The following is a 15,692-nucleotide window of genomic DNA, read 5'->3' as shown; positions in this document are numbered from 1 at the left end:
TTTCGGTTCGGTTCGGTTCGGATTTTTTAAAACCGAACAAAACCGAAAAACCGAATTATATTTATAATATATTTATAATATATATATATAAATATATGTTATAATATTTTAATTATAATTTTATAATATCTAACTTCTAATATTTTTTTAATTTTATAGTTTTTTTTTTTGGAATTTTCGGTTTTTTTTCGAAAATTTCGGTTTTTTCGGTTTTTTTTCGAAAATTTCGGTTTTCTTCGGATTAATTCGGTTTTTCGGTTCGGTTTGGTTTTAATTATAAAAATTTCGGTTAATTCGGTTCGGTTTGTTCGGTTAATTCGGTTCGGTTCGGTTTTTTTTTTTAAACCGAACTAAAATATGGTTTGGTTCGGTTTTAGCAAAAACCGAACCATATAACCGAATGCTCACCCCTACTAGGATAGACATTACCAAATATTTATGACTCAGATCCCAATATGCAACTATTCAAACATGAGTAGGACTTGAATGAAAATTCGTTGGAAGTATATAGTAAACAGATATGAAAACAACAAAAAAGGGGCAACCAACTCTCCACAGCCCAGCTGAAATCAGCTCTGGCAGTGTTGATGGCGCGGGGGATTTATGCTTATATATATCTATGCAGAAACAAATCATCTTCTCTATAAACAATTACCTCATTGATTGATCGATCGAACCTAAGGTATGTGTTTTGCTCTGTCCATTTCAATCTATAACTTGATTTATATTTTGGGGAAATGTTTGGAGTTGTTATGATGAAACTGTGTGCATTGGGTCGTTAAGAGCGTCGGTTGTGGCGATTTTGGGGGCAATGTGTCGTGTTTGTGAACCGTTAAGGGCTCAACGGTAGACGACCATGTGGGCGTCTATATGCAATGCCGGATTGTGAAATTGATAGAGGGTTTTGAACACCCGGACCGTGGGCTGTCCGGCCGTGGTATCGATTCAGCCGCTCGACTGCCAGAGGCGGCGGGATTGAAGCGGGCGGGCTACGCAGCGGAGATAGAGTTCCGTTGCATCTAGATTTGAAAGTCCTACGTCAAATCAACGCTGAAACGGGAAATTGACTGCTGGGATTGACGTTTCCAGCGGCGGTTAGGGGCAAAAGCTTGCTAATTATGAGTATAATTTGTGCATTTTGATCGAATCACTTTGCCTAATAGAATTTATAGTATTTTTTTTCTTTTTTCTTTTTAGGGGTTTATAGTTGTGTTTTTAAGTCCAAAATTTTCAAATCTTTTGTTATGAGATATTACCATAAACCACTGTAGCCCCTGAAATTATGAATTATTGCATTGTGAATTAACTTGTACTAATTCTCAAAAAAAAAAAAAAAAAAAAAAAAAAAAACTTGCACTAAGACCTTGAACTTGGATTAAATGCGAAGTTATTTTAATCTTGTTTCAGATATAAATTATGTCTATGAAGCACCAAAATCTCTAAAAAATATTCAATATTACAAGTTAGTCTAAAGTTTAAATGAATACACAATGACCCTTGAACTCTTACATAATTGCATTTTAGCCCCTAGCTCTATATAAATTATAGTTTTGTCCTTAACTTTTAGGATATTACATATGCTCCCCCAACATTGATATAGGTTAGTTATAATCCTTCAAGTTCTATGAAGTTATAAGGACTTCATTTTTTATGAATACTTGTTTTAACCCCAGACTTATATAATGTTTGCTGTTGAAATCTTGTCAATTATGGTACTCTTATTTATGGTACAAACTTTATTTGACTAGTCTTGAATAAAAACATACAGAGAGTGGTTGCTCTTGAATGCGTTTTTGTCATGAATTATGCTTTGGTACTTGGTGTTTATACTTTATACTTGCATTAAATGTTTCCAGATTGATTTTTATACTTGTACCTATTGTTATTTTCAGATCGTGCAGATCGTGGAGTATGGCTACAGGCACTGCAAATGTTGAGTCACCACAGTCTCTCCATTCAAGGTTGTTGATAAAATGTTTATATCGTATATTACTTTCACACACATTTAAAGTGATTCATTGAAAGTTCTTCTTCGACATTGATGGCTGATAGTTTGTTCAGTTATGAAAACTTGTATTACTTGCCATACACATATACATTGGTCACCACAAACGACATTTTTCTGAAATATGTCTCCTTCATTGATTTGGTTGCTTCCTCGACATTGATGGCTGATAGTTTGTTCAGTTATGAAAATAGGTATTACTTTACTTGCCATACATATACATTGCTCACCACAAAGGACATTTTAGTGAGGAATATGATATCTGCTTTCCACTGGATAGCATTGTTCAATACTAACAGAAAGTTTCTGTCCTGAACCAAAAAAAAAAAAAAAACAGAAAGTTTCTGTGCATAAATGTTGCATTTCATTTTTTATATATTGAGAGTAGCGGATATCTCGCCATTTCTTCATAACCGTTGTTCTTTCTGAAGAGATTGATATGATACTAGGAGCTAAATTCAAGATCTACCGCTTTGTGCAACTGTAAAACAAAGTCTTATTCGAAGATGTAAAAGTAGCTTCTGAATTATGTGCTCAAATCTGACTGCATCTCCTTAGTTGCAAGACATGATATAGACGGTGTTGGAGACTAAAATTTGTAAGGTTCATTGCTTTGAATTAGATGCATGGGGAATTTGTACTAAGTAGGTGACCTTGTTATACTAATTAATTAAAATGCTAAATCTCTTGTGAAATTTTGTCAAATCAAACTAGAAATAAATTGTTCATCTAACTAGAAAGTCAAGCTATGCCATTTAGATTGTTCAGTGGTCTTAGAGTAATTAAACAGATTTTGTAGAATGATGTAGTTGTATTTTATTGCCTTCTCAATTGTTGCCTTTCTTGGTTTCTCCTACTTTCTGTGAACTCTTTTCTGATGCTATTTGCCAGAAAAGGGAAGAAGAAAACTGGGGGGAAATGCCTAAAATATAATTTAATGATCAGTCTCTTTGGTTTGGTTTTATCGCCTATATGTTCGTCTCTGTCATTGTTTAGCTAGAGTAATATAATTCAAGGCAAAATGCCAGAGTAATTATTTTTGAACCAATCTAAGAGCTGAATCTCAGCGGATTGTGGCAGCAAGATTGTAATCATTGGAATTTGACGGTACGTATATTATTTCAGATTGTTAGGAAGAGTTGCTCTGGTCACCGGAGGTTCCAGTGGCATCGGAGAGAGCATTGTGCGTCTGTTTCGCAAACATGGTGCAACAGTTTGTATAGCCGATCTTCAAGATGACCTAGGCCAACGTCTCTGTGAAACCCTAGGTGGCAGCTCAGACATCGCCTTTTGCCACTGTGATGTGACAATTGAAGATGATGTCAAGCGTGCAGTGGACTTCACCGTTGACAAGTTCGGAACCCTTGACATAATGGTGAACAATGCCGGGTTGTCGGGCCCTCCCTGTTCGGATATCCGCGACTTTGAGATCTCCGCATTCGACAGGGTCTTCGATGTGAACGTGAAAGGTGTTTTCATCGGAATGAAGCATGCGGCCCGCATCATGATTCCGGCCAAGAAAGGGTCGATAATATCGATCTCCAGTGTGTCGAGCACCTTGGGTGGCGTCGGGCCTCATGCATACACAGGTTCCAAGCATGCCGTTTTGGGGCTCACCAAGAACGTCGCGGCAGAGCTAGGAAAACACGGCATACGTGTAAACTGCGTGTCTCCGTACGCCGTGGCGACGGGCTTGGCACTAGCTCACTTGCCCGAGGAGATGAGGACCGAGGATACATGGGATGGTTTCCGTAAATTTGTAGCGAGTAATGCCAACTTGCAAGGCGTGGAATTGACTGCAGAGGATGTGGCGAATGCTGTGGTTTTCTTGGCGAGTGACGAGGCAAGGTATGTCAGCGGCATGAATCTCATGGTCGATGGCGGCTTCACATCTACAAACCATTCCCTTCAAGTATTTAGGTGAACAAAATTTATATATTTGCTGCCATCCATGCTGTTGTGGAAACTAGTTTATGAATAGTGATGGTAATTCTATTTGAATGATGATATGTACGTTTTTTTCTTTCTATATCTGCAATATATAATTTGAGTACTTAACTATATACTAATATAAAAAGTATATTGGGTACAAAATATATAGATCGTCAACTACGACTTAGTTTTCACAAAGGAAAGTACAATGACGCTGAAATGAATTGAAAACCTTGATTTTGTGTTTGTATAAACTAGTACGTCCTCCTGTGTGATTCACGGTGATCATCGAAATTGAACACTATATTTAAATAAATAAAGGGTAATATCATGAAAATCTTTGAACTATACCCACTTTATCAAAAATACAATGAAACTTTTGAAATATTCTCTAAACCCTCAAACTATCAGGTTTTTATCAAATATATCACGCATCTATTTTTTGGTTACCAGAAACGTGATGTGGCTCGTCGGATGCAACAATGTAATTTATATTCTATTTTGTTAAAATGACATGAAAAAAACGACTTCGTTTCGTACCATATTCTATCGTATTTATCCCTAATTCTAAGTTATTAGCGTGAATTTCAAACATGATAGGAGTAAATTTTAAATTTCAGAGTGGATTTTTTAAAAATAATATGGTACGAAACGATGTCGTTTTTGCATTGCATTTAAAAAAAATAGAATATAAATTTCATTGTGGCATCCGGCGAGACACATCACGTTTTTGGTGATCGAAAAATAGATGCGGGATATATTTGATAAAAACCTGATAGTTTGAGGGTTTAGAGAACATTTTAAAAGTTTTAGGGTATTTTTGATAAAGCGGATATATTTCACGAGTTTCATGATATTTACCCCTAAATCTTTATATATATAAAAAGCAAAGTAAATGTAATTTAATTCAATTAAAAGGGTGTAATTGGAATTTATGGGACAAAATTGCTTAATCCAGTACTGCCGAAAAAAACTTCTACTGATTGTTACATTTTCTTCTATATTTATTTTTCTTCCTAAACATAAGCATGAGTTGTTCTCTATCTAAAGTTAAACAGCAAACGTGTGTTATATAAGAAAAGTCACTCTAAAGAACACGAAATAATTAAAAATATTAACAATATTCAATGATTTCTTCTTCCAAAAAGATAATTTTTTTTTAATAAATATATAAATATTAAAGAATTATATCTTTTTACTGGTTATCTCTCTAAACAAAAATATTCTAATTCAACACTAATTAAATAATCTTCTTATTGAGTTAGTTACATATTTAATGTTTAATTATACTTATAAACACACTATAAGCTAATGTTATTTAATTATAAAATTTGAAGTACGCCTATAGATTATAAATAAATTTTTAAAACAGTTTTTATCCAATAAATTGTATGAAAAAAAAATTAGTTATAAATTACAACATATAAATGTTAGCTGCTATGTTATGTTCTACTAAAATTAAATATTAAATTATTAATTATAATTATAATTTTTTTATATTTTTAAATTTATTTAACTATTAAGCATAATTTTGAATTTGAAAGCAATTATAATTATAAATATTACAAAGTTTAAAAATACTTCCATATTAAAAATGTAAACTCTATATAAAAATAGAAGCACGAATAGTTTATTTTTAAAATATAATTAATATTGTAAAATAGCTATTAATATTTACTCGTGGAAGATTTAGTTTCAATTTAGTACTATATTTTTATCTTCCTTGCCCATCTTTTTTTTTCTTCCCTATTTTCGTGTTATTTTCTTCGAGATCAAATTTGCAATATGTAATTGTATATCTTAAATAAAAGATCATAAATGGTATAAATCAATTTAAAATGAGCACGTTATGATCGTTTTAAATTTGTACATATTAATTTTTATTTTTATTTTTATATTTATTTTTAGTTTTTCATTAACTTTTTTAAAAGTTGAGACTACTGATACAGTTAAATATCTTTCTAACGTTTTGTTCTTTTTATTCTTTGTTATTTTGCTATTTATAACATTTCGATTTTCTATATTGTGTAGTCATATATATTTTACATTGAAAAATTATTATAAGGATACAATATTACTAATACTATTATAAGAAGATAATATTATATATATATATATATTAGTATAATTTATGTGAAGAAGGAAAGTAGTTGTCACATTACAAAAAGAATGTTTACTAATATTTTTAAGATAATACTATGTGGATTTATTTTTGTTGAATTGATTAATCATTTGTTTAAATCAATAAATATTAAAATAATTATAAGTTAATAAGTCAACAAAATTAATTATGATAAATTAAATTTAAAAATAAAGAATAGTGATTAATTATTTAATAAAATAGTTGGTAGATGTGTTTTAGTGAATAAAAGGGTCTTACCATATAAAAACGAGCGGTTGTAGTTAAATTGAGTGTGAGTCATGTAAAAATGAGTAGTTATGGTTAAAAAAAGAAAAAAGGGTGGACATGTCCTAAAAAGAAAGTAATATACTCTTTGTGGACGCTAAATCAAATAAATGTTGTATACTCTTGGTGGACGGGGATAGTACCCCCTTTGTCTCATAAAAATATGAACATTTATAAGTGGTACGAATTTTAAGATTTATTAGATAAAAATATATTGTGAGTGAAAAAGGGGTCCCACTTGATGAAAATTAGAGATAAAAAGTAAAATGATCGTGGTGGGATAATGTAGAAAAGTAAAAAGGTTCATATTTTTATGAGACTGGGGGAATATAATTTTGTGTAAATTACATTGATTATATTAGAATATTGGATTAATTTGTAGAGAAAAACTTGGCATCAAATTTTAATATTTTTAATTTAAATTAATAATTATAAAATATACGCATATTTTACACAAATCTAAAATCACATCATCGCACATCGTGCGGGAGGTACACTAGTAAATATAAATATAAAATAGAATCATAATATAAGCAAAATTTAAAATATTTCTTTTGAGAAAAAAAAAAAGCAATCCACATCAATTATTCAATAAAGAACTAAAATATGAAAACACTTAAATTTTCAACTTTGTATAAAGTTTAATGATAATTATAGTTATTAAATAATTTAACTTATGTGATAGTAAAAATTATCATTACACAATATTATTATTACAGATATAAATAAAAATCATATTTTAAATTCTATTTTTAATATATATATATATATATATAGGGATGGGCTAAAATAAGAGCATTTCTTAAGATATAAAATAAGAATCATTTTCAGCCCTTAGATCATCAAGATCTACGGTTGATTCATAATCTTGTTGGATGAATTTATGGTCCCGAGTTCGAATCCCAAAGATAGCAAAAATTTATTTTTCACAATTCATATCTTTATACAGCGAATTCATACGTGTTCTATATAAAATTCATACATTAAAAATTGCTCTTATTTCTTATTTTAAGATGTGCTCTCACGATAGCCCACCCCTATATATATATATATATATATATATATATATATATATATATATAGGAAGAGGTTCTAATAAAAACCTCTGTTAAAATGAGAACTAGGAACCTAATCTTGACCTTTTAAATATTAGATCTAATGGTTAGGATTTAGTCAACAAAAGAAACTGTGCATCTATTATATTTTACTGTGCAATTAAAAAATATGCAATTTATGCAATTGAAACCAACAATGCAAAATACTCAAGCAAATCGAAATTGTGCATCTATGCAATTGAAACTGTGCATCTATGCAATCGAAATTGTGCATCTGTAGTTTAATCTCAGCCCTCTATTTTATTTAAATCAATGGTTTTAAATTGGTTCCTGGTTTTCATCTTAAGAGGGGTTTTTATATTAACCCTACCCTATATATATATATATATATATATATATATATATATATGGTTGCATTCTACGAAAACACAATATTAGATGGAGAATGGAGTCGCAATTTGGTTCGTCAGATCAATCTTGATCAAAGGCTGAGATTAGAAGTTAATATAATTAAAATTGGTAAGATTCATAATATCCCTTAATTTACTCCTTTCTCTCTCCTCTCTCCTCTCTCTATCTCCCGTCACCTCTCTCCTCTCTCCTCTCTCTCTCTCTCGTCCCCTCTCTCCTCTCTCTCAAGTTCAACACAAGTTCATAAGTTCAATACTACAAATTCAAAAGTTCACAGAATTATACGTATAAGTTCAATAAAATTATTTACAAAATCTGCCGCCCCCTTCCTCTTCTCCGGCGAATGTTCAATGCACGGAGAAGGGGGGGCGGCCGGAGTTTAGAAGGCGGCGGTGGTGGTTGAACTTGGGGTGTTCGAAGGCGGCGGCGGTGGCTGAACTTGAGGGCGTTCGAATGCGGCGGTGGCTGAACTTGGGCGGCGGTGGCTGAACTTGATGGGGTTCGAAGGCGGCAGTGGCTTTGAACTTGAGGGCGGCGGTGGATCTGAACTTGTGGGTTGAACTTGGGGCGTTCGAAGGCGGCGGTGGTGGCTGAACTTGAGGGCGGCGGTGGCTGAACTTGAGGGCGTTCGAAGAGGCGGCTCCGATTGCTGAACTTGGGCGGCGGTGGTGGTGTGAAATACATAGATCGGACAGAGGGAGGCGGCGGTCGAAGAGGCGGCTTCCGATTGCTGAACTTGGGGGCGGTGGCTCTGAACTTGAGGGCGTTCGAAGGCGGTGGTGGTGGTGTGAAGAACATAGATCGGACGGAGGGGGGCGGCGGTCGAAGATGCGGCTTCCGATTGCTGAACTTGAGAGATGACGGAGGGAGGCGGCGCCACGCTGAGGTCGGAACGCGTTGGAAGAGACGGCGCCGGCGGCGGTGGGCTTGCCTGCCGCTGCGTGGGTTCAGTGTGTGTGTGTTCTGTGTGAGAGACGAGAGAGAGAGGGAAAAAGGGACGGGTGAGAGAGAGATGAGAGAGGAGAGAGGGAAAAAGAAACGGAAGAGAGAGAGAGGAGAGAGGAGAGAGGAGAGAGGGATGTGAGTAATTTAAGGGATACTAATATTAGCTTTTAATCTCAGCCCTTGATTAAAATCGATCTAACGAACGAGATTATGACTCTAGACTTTGCAAATATTTATGTTCTTGTTGAACTCTTCCCTATATATATATATATATATATATATAGGCTAAAGTTCAATGAAGAAGGCCTAAATGTAAGAAAGAAGAGAGAAGTAATCTAATCCGTTGATCTTATCTAATCTAACGGACATGATTTATTCACGCCATGTTCAACGGATTTTTTCGTTGAACATATGGGGGGTCAAAACCCAGAACCCCCAAAAATATTGTATATATTCACGAATGTTCAACGAAAAAATCCGTTGAACATGGCATGAATAAATCATGTCCGTTAGATTAGATAAGATCAACGAATGAGATTACTTCTCTCTTCTTTCTTACATTTAGGCCTTTTTCATTGAACCTAACCCTATATATATATATATATATATATATACCTAATTATTCATCTACAAAGTAATATTAAAATTAATACAAAAAAATTATTTTTTAAAAAGAGGCTTAAAATGAATCAATATATTTTCCTTCACCATTGTTTCATTCTAAACTATAACTAAAAAATTTTAGAATACAAAACCTTATATATACTTATTTTCCCTTTAATATAAAAACATAAAATAAAAGTAAATAGAAATTAATAGCAGAAAAAAGAAGAAGTAAACATGACAATAAGAAGAGAGGATATTTAGCTGAAATAACATTAAAGATAGTACAGAGGAGATGAAAAGAAAGTTATTTTAAAATAAATTAATATAATTTCCTTTTCCCTAATTACACTAAAAACTATTATAACTAAAAAGTATTATAATTAAGAAAAAAAAATGATATAGAACCTAAATATACATATGTCACGTACTTTTTATATAATTAATGTTGTATACTTGTATTTTTATAAAAAAAAAAAGTGTACTTTTTAAAATTACACGTATATATTTCTTCTATTTAATAATGTTTTACATCATTTAATTTTTATATAATCAATGTTTCTCTAATCATGCATTTGCTAAATTTCGTAATATATCATGTAAGTTTATTTATTTATTTATTTATTTATTATTATTATTATTATTATTATTATTATTATTATTATTATTATTATTATTATTATTATTATCCACACTTAATTTAACAATTTGGACCCAAAATTAAATAAAACGAAATCAATAGTCCATACTTAATATAATGATTTTGGGCTTTTAGAAGCCCAACGTATATTATTGTTAAAAATCCACATTCAAATAGTTCAAAAATAATTAAAAAAATTATGAATAAATATAAATACAACACAAATAATTAACAAGGAAACTCTAACAACCCAAATAGTAATACTACATCTTCCCCTAAAAAAATACTACATCTCATCTGCGCCGTTGCATCTGCTTCTTCTTTGTTTTTTTTGAAGCCTTCTTCTTCTTCTTCTTCTTAGTCTCTGCGTTTTTTTTTTACTTTTTTTTCTTCTTTTTCTTCTACACGCATCATCTTCTTTTTCTTATTCCACAAAATAATTTTATCATAAAAGTCAAAGGTTATTTCTTAAAATTTGAGATCTATTGAAGTGTCTCACATTGGATTGGAGATAGTGACATTAGCCACTTTATATGGTGAGACAACCCTCTCCCTTATAAGGCTTTTTAAGGGAGGAATAAGCCCAATATCCATTTCTAACATGGTATCAGAGTCAACCACATTGGAGATAGTGGCATGAGTTTATGGTGAGGCAACCCTCTCCCTTATAAGGCCTTTTAAGGGAGGAATGGGTCCAATATCCATTTCTAACAAGATCTATCTCTTGTCTCTCTCTTTCTCCAAATCCGCATAGCTCCAGGTGATTCTCTACACTTTCATCTGTAATTCTGCTCCCTTTCTCAACCACCAAGTTGCCGATGTCTCTCAAAATGATTCTTCTCTCTATATCCTCCGCTGTGTACGGTTATGCCTCAACTGTTAAATCCCCTTCTATGTGAAACTCATCCAAACAACCCTTCCCTCAAAGTCTGCAAAATCCCTAGGTCTACTGCCTTTCACTTCTCAATTTTTGATGATTCAATTGGCGTCCCAGGCTCCAGCCACCAACTTGACGCCGAAAGCAGAGGCATGGCCTTACGCAGTAGAGGATTTAAATATTGTGGAGACGAAGGCTATTTAATGAGCTGCTTATTTTACGATTTCAAAATTGGAGAGATGTTGATGGTGTGCTACATTTTCATGGGATTAACTATAAAATTGCAGAAAAATCAAATCTTCATATATTACAACGCTGTCTGCTGTGCTTGGAGAAATCGATTCCAAAGTTGTGAATAATTGCAATTTTAGCATTTGTATTCTTCGATATTCTTTATCTTCTCTTCCTCCATTATCTCCAGATTTTCTGAAATAATTTTATACTCCCTCCGTCCCTGAAATGGCTTCCTCTTTGGGGACGGCACGGGTTTTAATGAAAAGTTGTAAAGTGTATTGATAATGGAGAAAAAATGATATAATTATTATTGGAAGTTGTGAAAAATGTTATAATTAGTATTGAGAGTTGTGAAAAGTGAAAAGTAAGAATAAATAAAGTATTATTAGTGGTGGGGTAGATGTCCAAAAATGGAAATAAAGAAAGAGGAAGTTATTTGGGGGACGTCCCAAAATGGAAAAAGAGGAAGTTATTTTAGGGACGGAGGGAGTATTTGTCGTAGTGTGGCCATAGAGGATATCTTCGCATAAATCGTTGTTAAAATTTCAGACCGAAAATGTAGGAATCGTGAATTGAAAAAAGAAATGACTTTAAAAAAAAAAAAAAAAATTGGCGGTAAAAGATATTCAAATGAAAAATGTCATCTGAAGAGTATTAAGTTGGATAAATATTCAATTAGCAAACTAGCTACGAGACATGAAATGCAACTTAGAATTTGGTAACACTTTCAATTAAAGGTGTGAAATGAGAGGCTTGGTTCGGCTAAGGTATGGAATCCAACCAAGCTAGTAGGGCATTTAAAAATATGGCCCAAAATCAGGTCGGGTCGAATTACACTTACGAATAGAAAGGAGAAGGCAAATAAAGTTACCTCTATTTCAACTCGTCTCAATTTGGATATAAATAGGGCCTTTATATAATGTTATTATATCACTATTTACTCTCCTATTTAATTGGTTACAATCGCATATATTTGTCTAATTATCTCATATAAACAGATCACATAAATATCATATGAGTGGATTTACATCTTTATGAGGTAATAAAATACTAAATCACATTTGTGATAATTGAGAACGAAGTATCAATTTAAGCTGCAACATAATAAATAAATGGTATGTCTTGATTATTTATTTATGTTGGTACATTGCTATATATTGAGGACCACGATGCGATGTGTTCATCTTAACTAACCAAATAAGAAGAACTATAAAGTTACAAGGGTGTATGAGTGTTTGTATGCAGGGACGGATCTAAGAATTTAATTAGGACCGGGCGAGATTTCATAGGATAATTTTAATGAATTTTTAGTAAAGAAAATAGACCGGGCGATTGGGCGACCACCGAGATTTCATCAATATATATATATATATATATATATATATATATATATATATATATATAGGTAATAAAAAAAATTTGACCGGACGACCGCCGAGGCTGCCCGGCCTCTAGATCCGTCTCTGTTTGTATGTCACTTTAACTTACTATATATGGGTGACAGTTAGTCCGAATTTATATTTTTTGTATTGTATTCCGTCGGTAATCCATCGTTAATTAATATTTTTACAATAATTTAATTTTATAATTAATTTAATTTTAATATTTTATTTAAAAAAATATTTTCATTACTTTCTGTCATTAATTATTATTTTTATATTATTTGAATTTTTAAATTATTTTTATTTTAAATATTTTATTTTAAAAAATATTTTTATTATATCCCGTCGTTAATCCATCGATAATTAATATTTTTATATTAATTTATTTTCAATATTTTATTTTTATTTTATTTTTCGTAGTTCGTTAAATAATAGTATTTTAATTTAAAATTAATCTTTTATAAAAATTAACAATAATATTAATTTTTTATTATTTTAAAACCTTTCGTTATTTTTTTATTATTTTAAAATCTGTCGTTATTTGAAAATCGATCTTTATTAAAAATTAAAAACTTTTAGATATCCATTTTGATATATTTTAAGGGTATGCATGAATAAAATTGTATATTGAAAGAAAGGTTAAATGAATTAACATGTGGTAATCTATCAATTATTTGCATCTTTTATATATACTGGTGACTACTCGAAATAAACTTTTATGTTAATCGTGTTTGACCTAGAGCACTATGAAGATGGGTAACCCACTGAAAAATTATGAAAGTGTATAATGTTGAGTACAATCTACATTAGAAAAATTGATAATAAAATTCGTACAATTGAAATTAATAAAATAAAAATTAATAATAAAAAAATAAAAATAAAGTAATAAAAAAATGGGCTAATTGCCTGTAAATCCCTAACGTTTACACGGAATTGGTTGTTGAGGATCTTGATGGAGGCGAAGGAGGACGGAGACCGAGGGGTGCGACGGTGGTTGTTGAGGATCTTGGTGGAGGCGAAGGAGGACGGGATTGAGGCGCTCGATCTGGGCTCGGCAGTGATTGAAGGGGGGAGGCGACTGTTGGTTGTTGAGGATTTGGGTGGGGGCGGCGACTGTTGGTTGTTGAGGATCTTGGTGGAGGCGAACGGTGGTGGTGGTTGAAGGGGGAGGCGGCGGCGGGTTGGGGGAAGGAAGGGGGCGGCGGAGGGGCGGCGCCGGTGGTGCTGGCAGGGGAAGGCAGCGGTGGGTTGGTGGAGGGGGGATAAGGGTTTGAGGAAGATGGTGATTTGGAATTTTTTTAGTTTTTTTTTAATTTTTTTGCCACATGTAAAAAATATGTTTAGGTGTCAATTCCGGCTGCCACCTCATCAATTCCGGCTGCCACAGTGGCATTTCCGGCGCCGGGGTAAGAAAAAACCGGTCACCGGATAAATTTGAGACAAAAACGAAAGGTTAGGTATTTAAAAGTAGAAAAATAAAAATAGGTGCAAAAACCAATTCCGTGTAAACGTTAGGAATTTACAGGCAATTAGCCCTAAAAAAATTCAAATTAGCGACAAAAATTTCCATCGTTAATTATATTTAACGACGAAAATTGAAGTTTTAACGACGGAAAATTCCATTGTTAATGGCGGTTTTTTTTATAGTGGTGATTCTCTTTGAACTATTAATATTGATAATTTATATGTGCATTGCACGAGATGAATGTGTTTAATTCTATCTCTGCATTGCACGAAATGGATACTCCCTCCGTCCACGAATTAAAGCCCTACTTGCACTTAAATTTTTGTCCATCAATTAAAGCCCTATTGTGCTTTTTGTACATTTTTACTCTTCTTCTTTTCCTATATTTACTACCATTTGCCACTAATGGACCCACCTTACAATAACTTTATCATTTTTATATTCTATATTTATTACACTTTATCATTAGTGGACCCACCACACAACACCTTTAACACTTTAGTCAACTACTTTATCACTTTAGTCAACTACCCTTATATTTCATCCACAACACCTTTTTCAGCTTTCTTAGTCTCCGTGCCCACCCTCAAATGGGGCTTTAATTGGTGGACGGAGGGAGTACTAATTATAAGTACTCTCTTTGTCCTAATTTAATAGGTCACAAGGCCTAAACACGTATATCAAAAATGAATACTTTATAATATACTTTTTCCGTCCCACGAATCTTGACATGTTTGATTTTGGCACGGGAATTAAGGAGTTGTAGATTAGTGTTTTAAGTGTATAATTAATAAAGTATAAAAGTGATAAAGTAGGAGAGATAATGTAATAATTATTACCTTATTTGAAAATGTGTCAAGATTCGTGGGACGACCCAAAAAGGAAAACGTGTCAAGATTCGTGGGATGGAGGGAGTAATAGAAAAGAAAAAAATATACTTTTTAAAATATATTTGTCAAAAAAAGTAGAAAAGATAAATGAAAATATTTTTTTAAGTGAAAAAAGATATATAATTATTTGTGGATTAGTGTAAATAACAAGTTATCTGAGGTACATGTTTGTTATATGCTCCGTTCGTCCCTGAAATAGCTTCCTCTTTGGGGACGACACGGGTTTTAATGAAAAGTTGTAAATTGTATTGATAGTGGAAAAAAGTGTTATAATTATTATTGGAAGTTGTGAAAATGTGTTATAATTAGTATTGAGAGTGGTGAAAAATGAAAAATGAAAAATGAAAAGTAAGAATAAATAAAATATTAGTTGTCCAAAAATAGAAAAAAAGAAAGAGGAAGTTATTTAAAGGACGTCCCAAAAAGGGAAAAGATGAAGTTATATATTTTAGGGACAGAGGGAGTATTGATTTTCCATATTAAGAAGTGACATATTAAAATGGGACGTCCAAATAAGTACATGTGAACTTTTGAATAGGGACGAAGGGAGTATAACATTTCGAAAATTGTCTTTCACTCTGTTGTGTCCCTATTGTACGCAGATGAAGTTATATATAGTAACAAAGGGAGTTGAAAACAAACCAATCACTAGAAAGCAAATACATAACATCAAACAGATGATCAATCTGGCCATCCTAGGTTATATAAATCTATTCGTGCCATTACAACTTGAGCTGTTACCGTATGCAGTTTCCTGCCTGCTAATCCAATGACTATATGCGAAGAAAACAATGTGTAAAGCTAGTTTATATAAACATCAACCCTCTGCATCAACTAATTAAGACA

The 15,692-nt window shown here is 32.5% G+C and overlaps 1 protein-coding gene across 2 annotated transcripts; it reads left to right on the top strand.

The window, feature by feature from the left end:
- Positions 1 to 427: 427 nt before the first annotated feature.
- Positions 428 to 4,063, top strand: LOC130994657 ((+)-borneol dehydrogenase 2). Of its 2 annotated transcripts, none has more exons than XM_057919718.1 (3): positions 428 to 682; positions 1,893 to 1,961; positions 3,131 to 4,063. In XM_057919718.1, exons 2-3 carry the CDS (start codon positions 1,912 to 1,914, stop codon positions 3,927 to 3,929), a joined length of 849 nt encoding a protein of 282 aa, XP_057775701.1. In that variant the 5' UTR covers positions 428 to 682; positions 1,893 to 1,911; the 3' UTR covers positions 3,930 to 4,063. The 2 variants fall into 2 exon arrangements, with proteins under 2 accessions (XP_057775701.1, XP_057775702.1); XM_057919719.1 differs by having other exon boundaries at positions 443 to 682; positions 1,902 to 1,961.
- The last annotated feature ends 11,629 nt before the right edge of the window (positions 4,064 to 15,692 follow it).

This window comes from Salvia miltiorrhiza, chromosome 7, assembly GCF_028751815.1.
Source record: "Salvia miltiorrhiza cultivar Shanhuang (shh) chromosome 7, IMPLAD_Smil_shh, whole genome shotgun sequence".
Taxonomy (NCBI): Eukaryota; Viridiplantae; Streptophyta; class Magnoliopsida; order Lamiales; family Lamiaceae; genus Salvia; species Salvia miltiorrhiza.
The sequence above is the reverse complement of the archived record's forward strand: the minus strand, read 5'-3'. Positions and strand labels throughout refer to the sequence as shown.

What these genes read in the sequence shown, in the direction of transcription:
- LOC130994657 (XM_057919718.1), top strand. Translation starts at nt 1,912, where the DNA reads ATGGCTACAGGCACTGCAAATGTTGAGTCACCACAGTCTCTCCATTCA. An exon ending in CCACAGTCTCTCCATTCAAG is followed by an intron (nt 1,962 to 3,130) that starts GTTGTTGATAAA and finishes ATATTATTTCAG; the next exon opens with ATTGTTAGGAAGAGTTGCTC.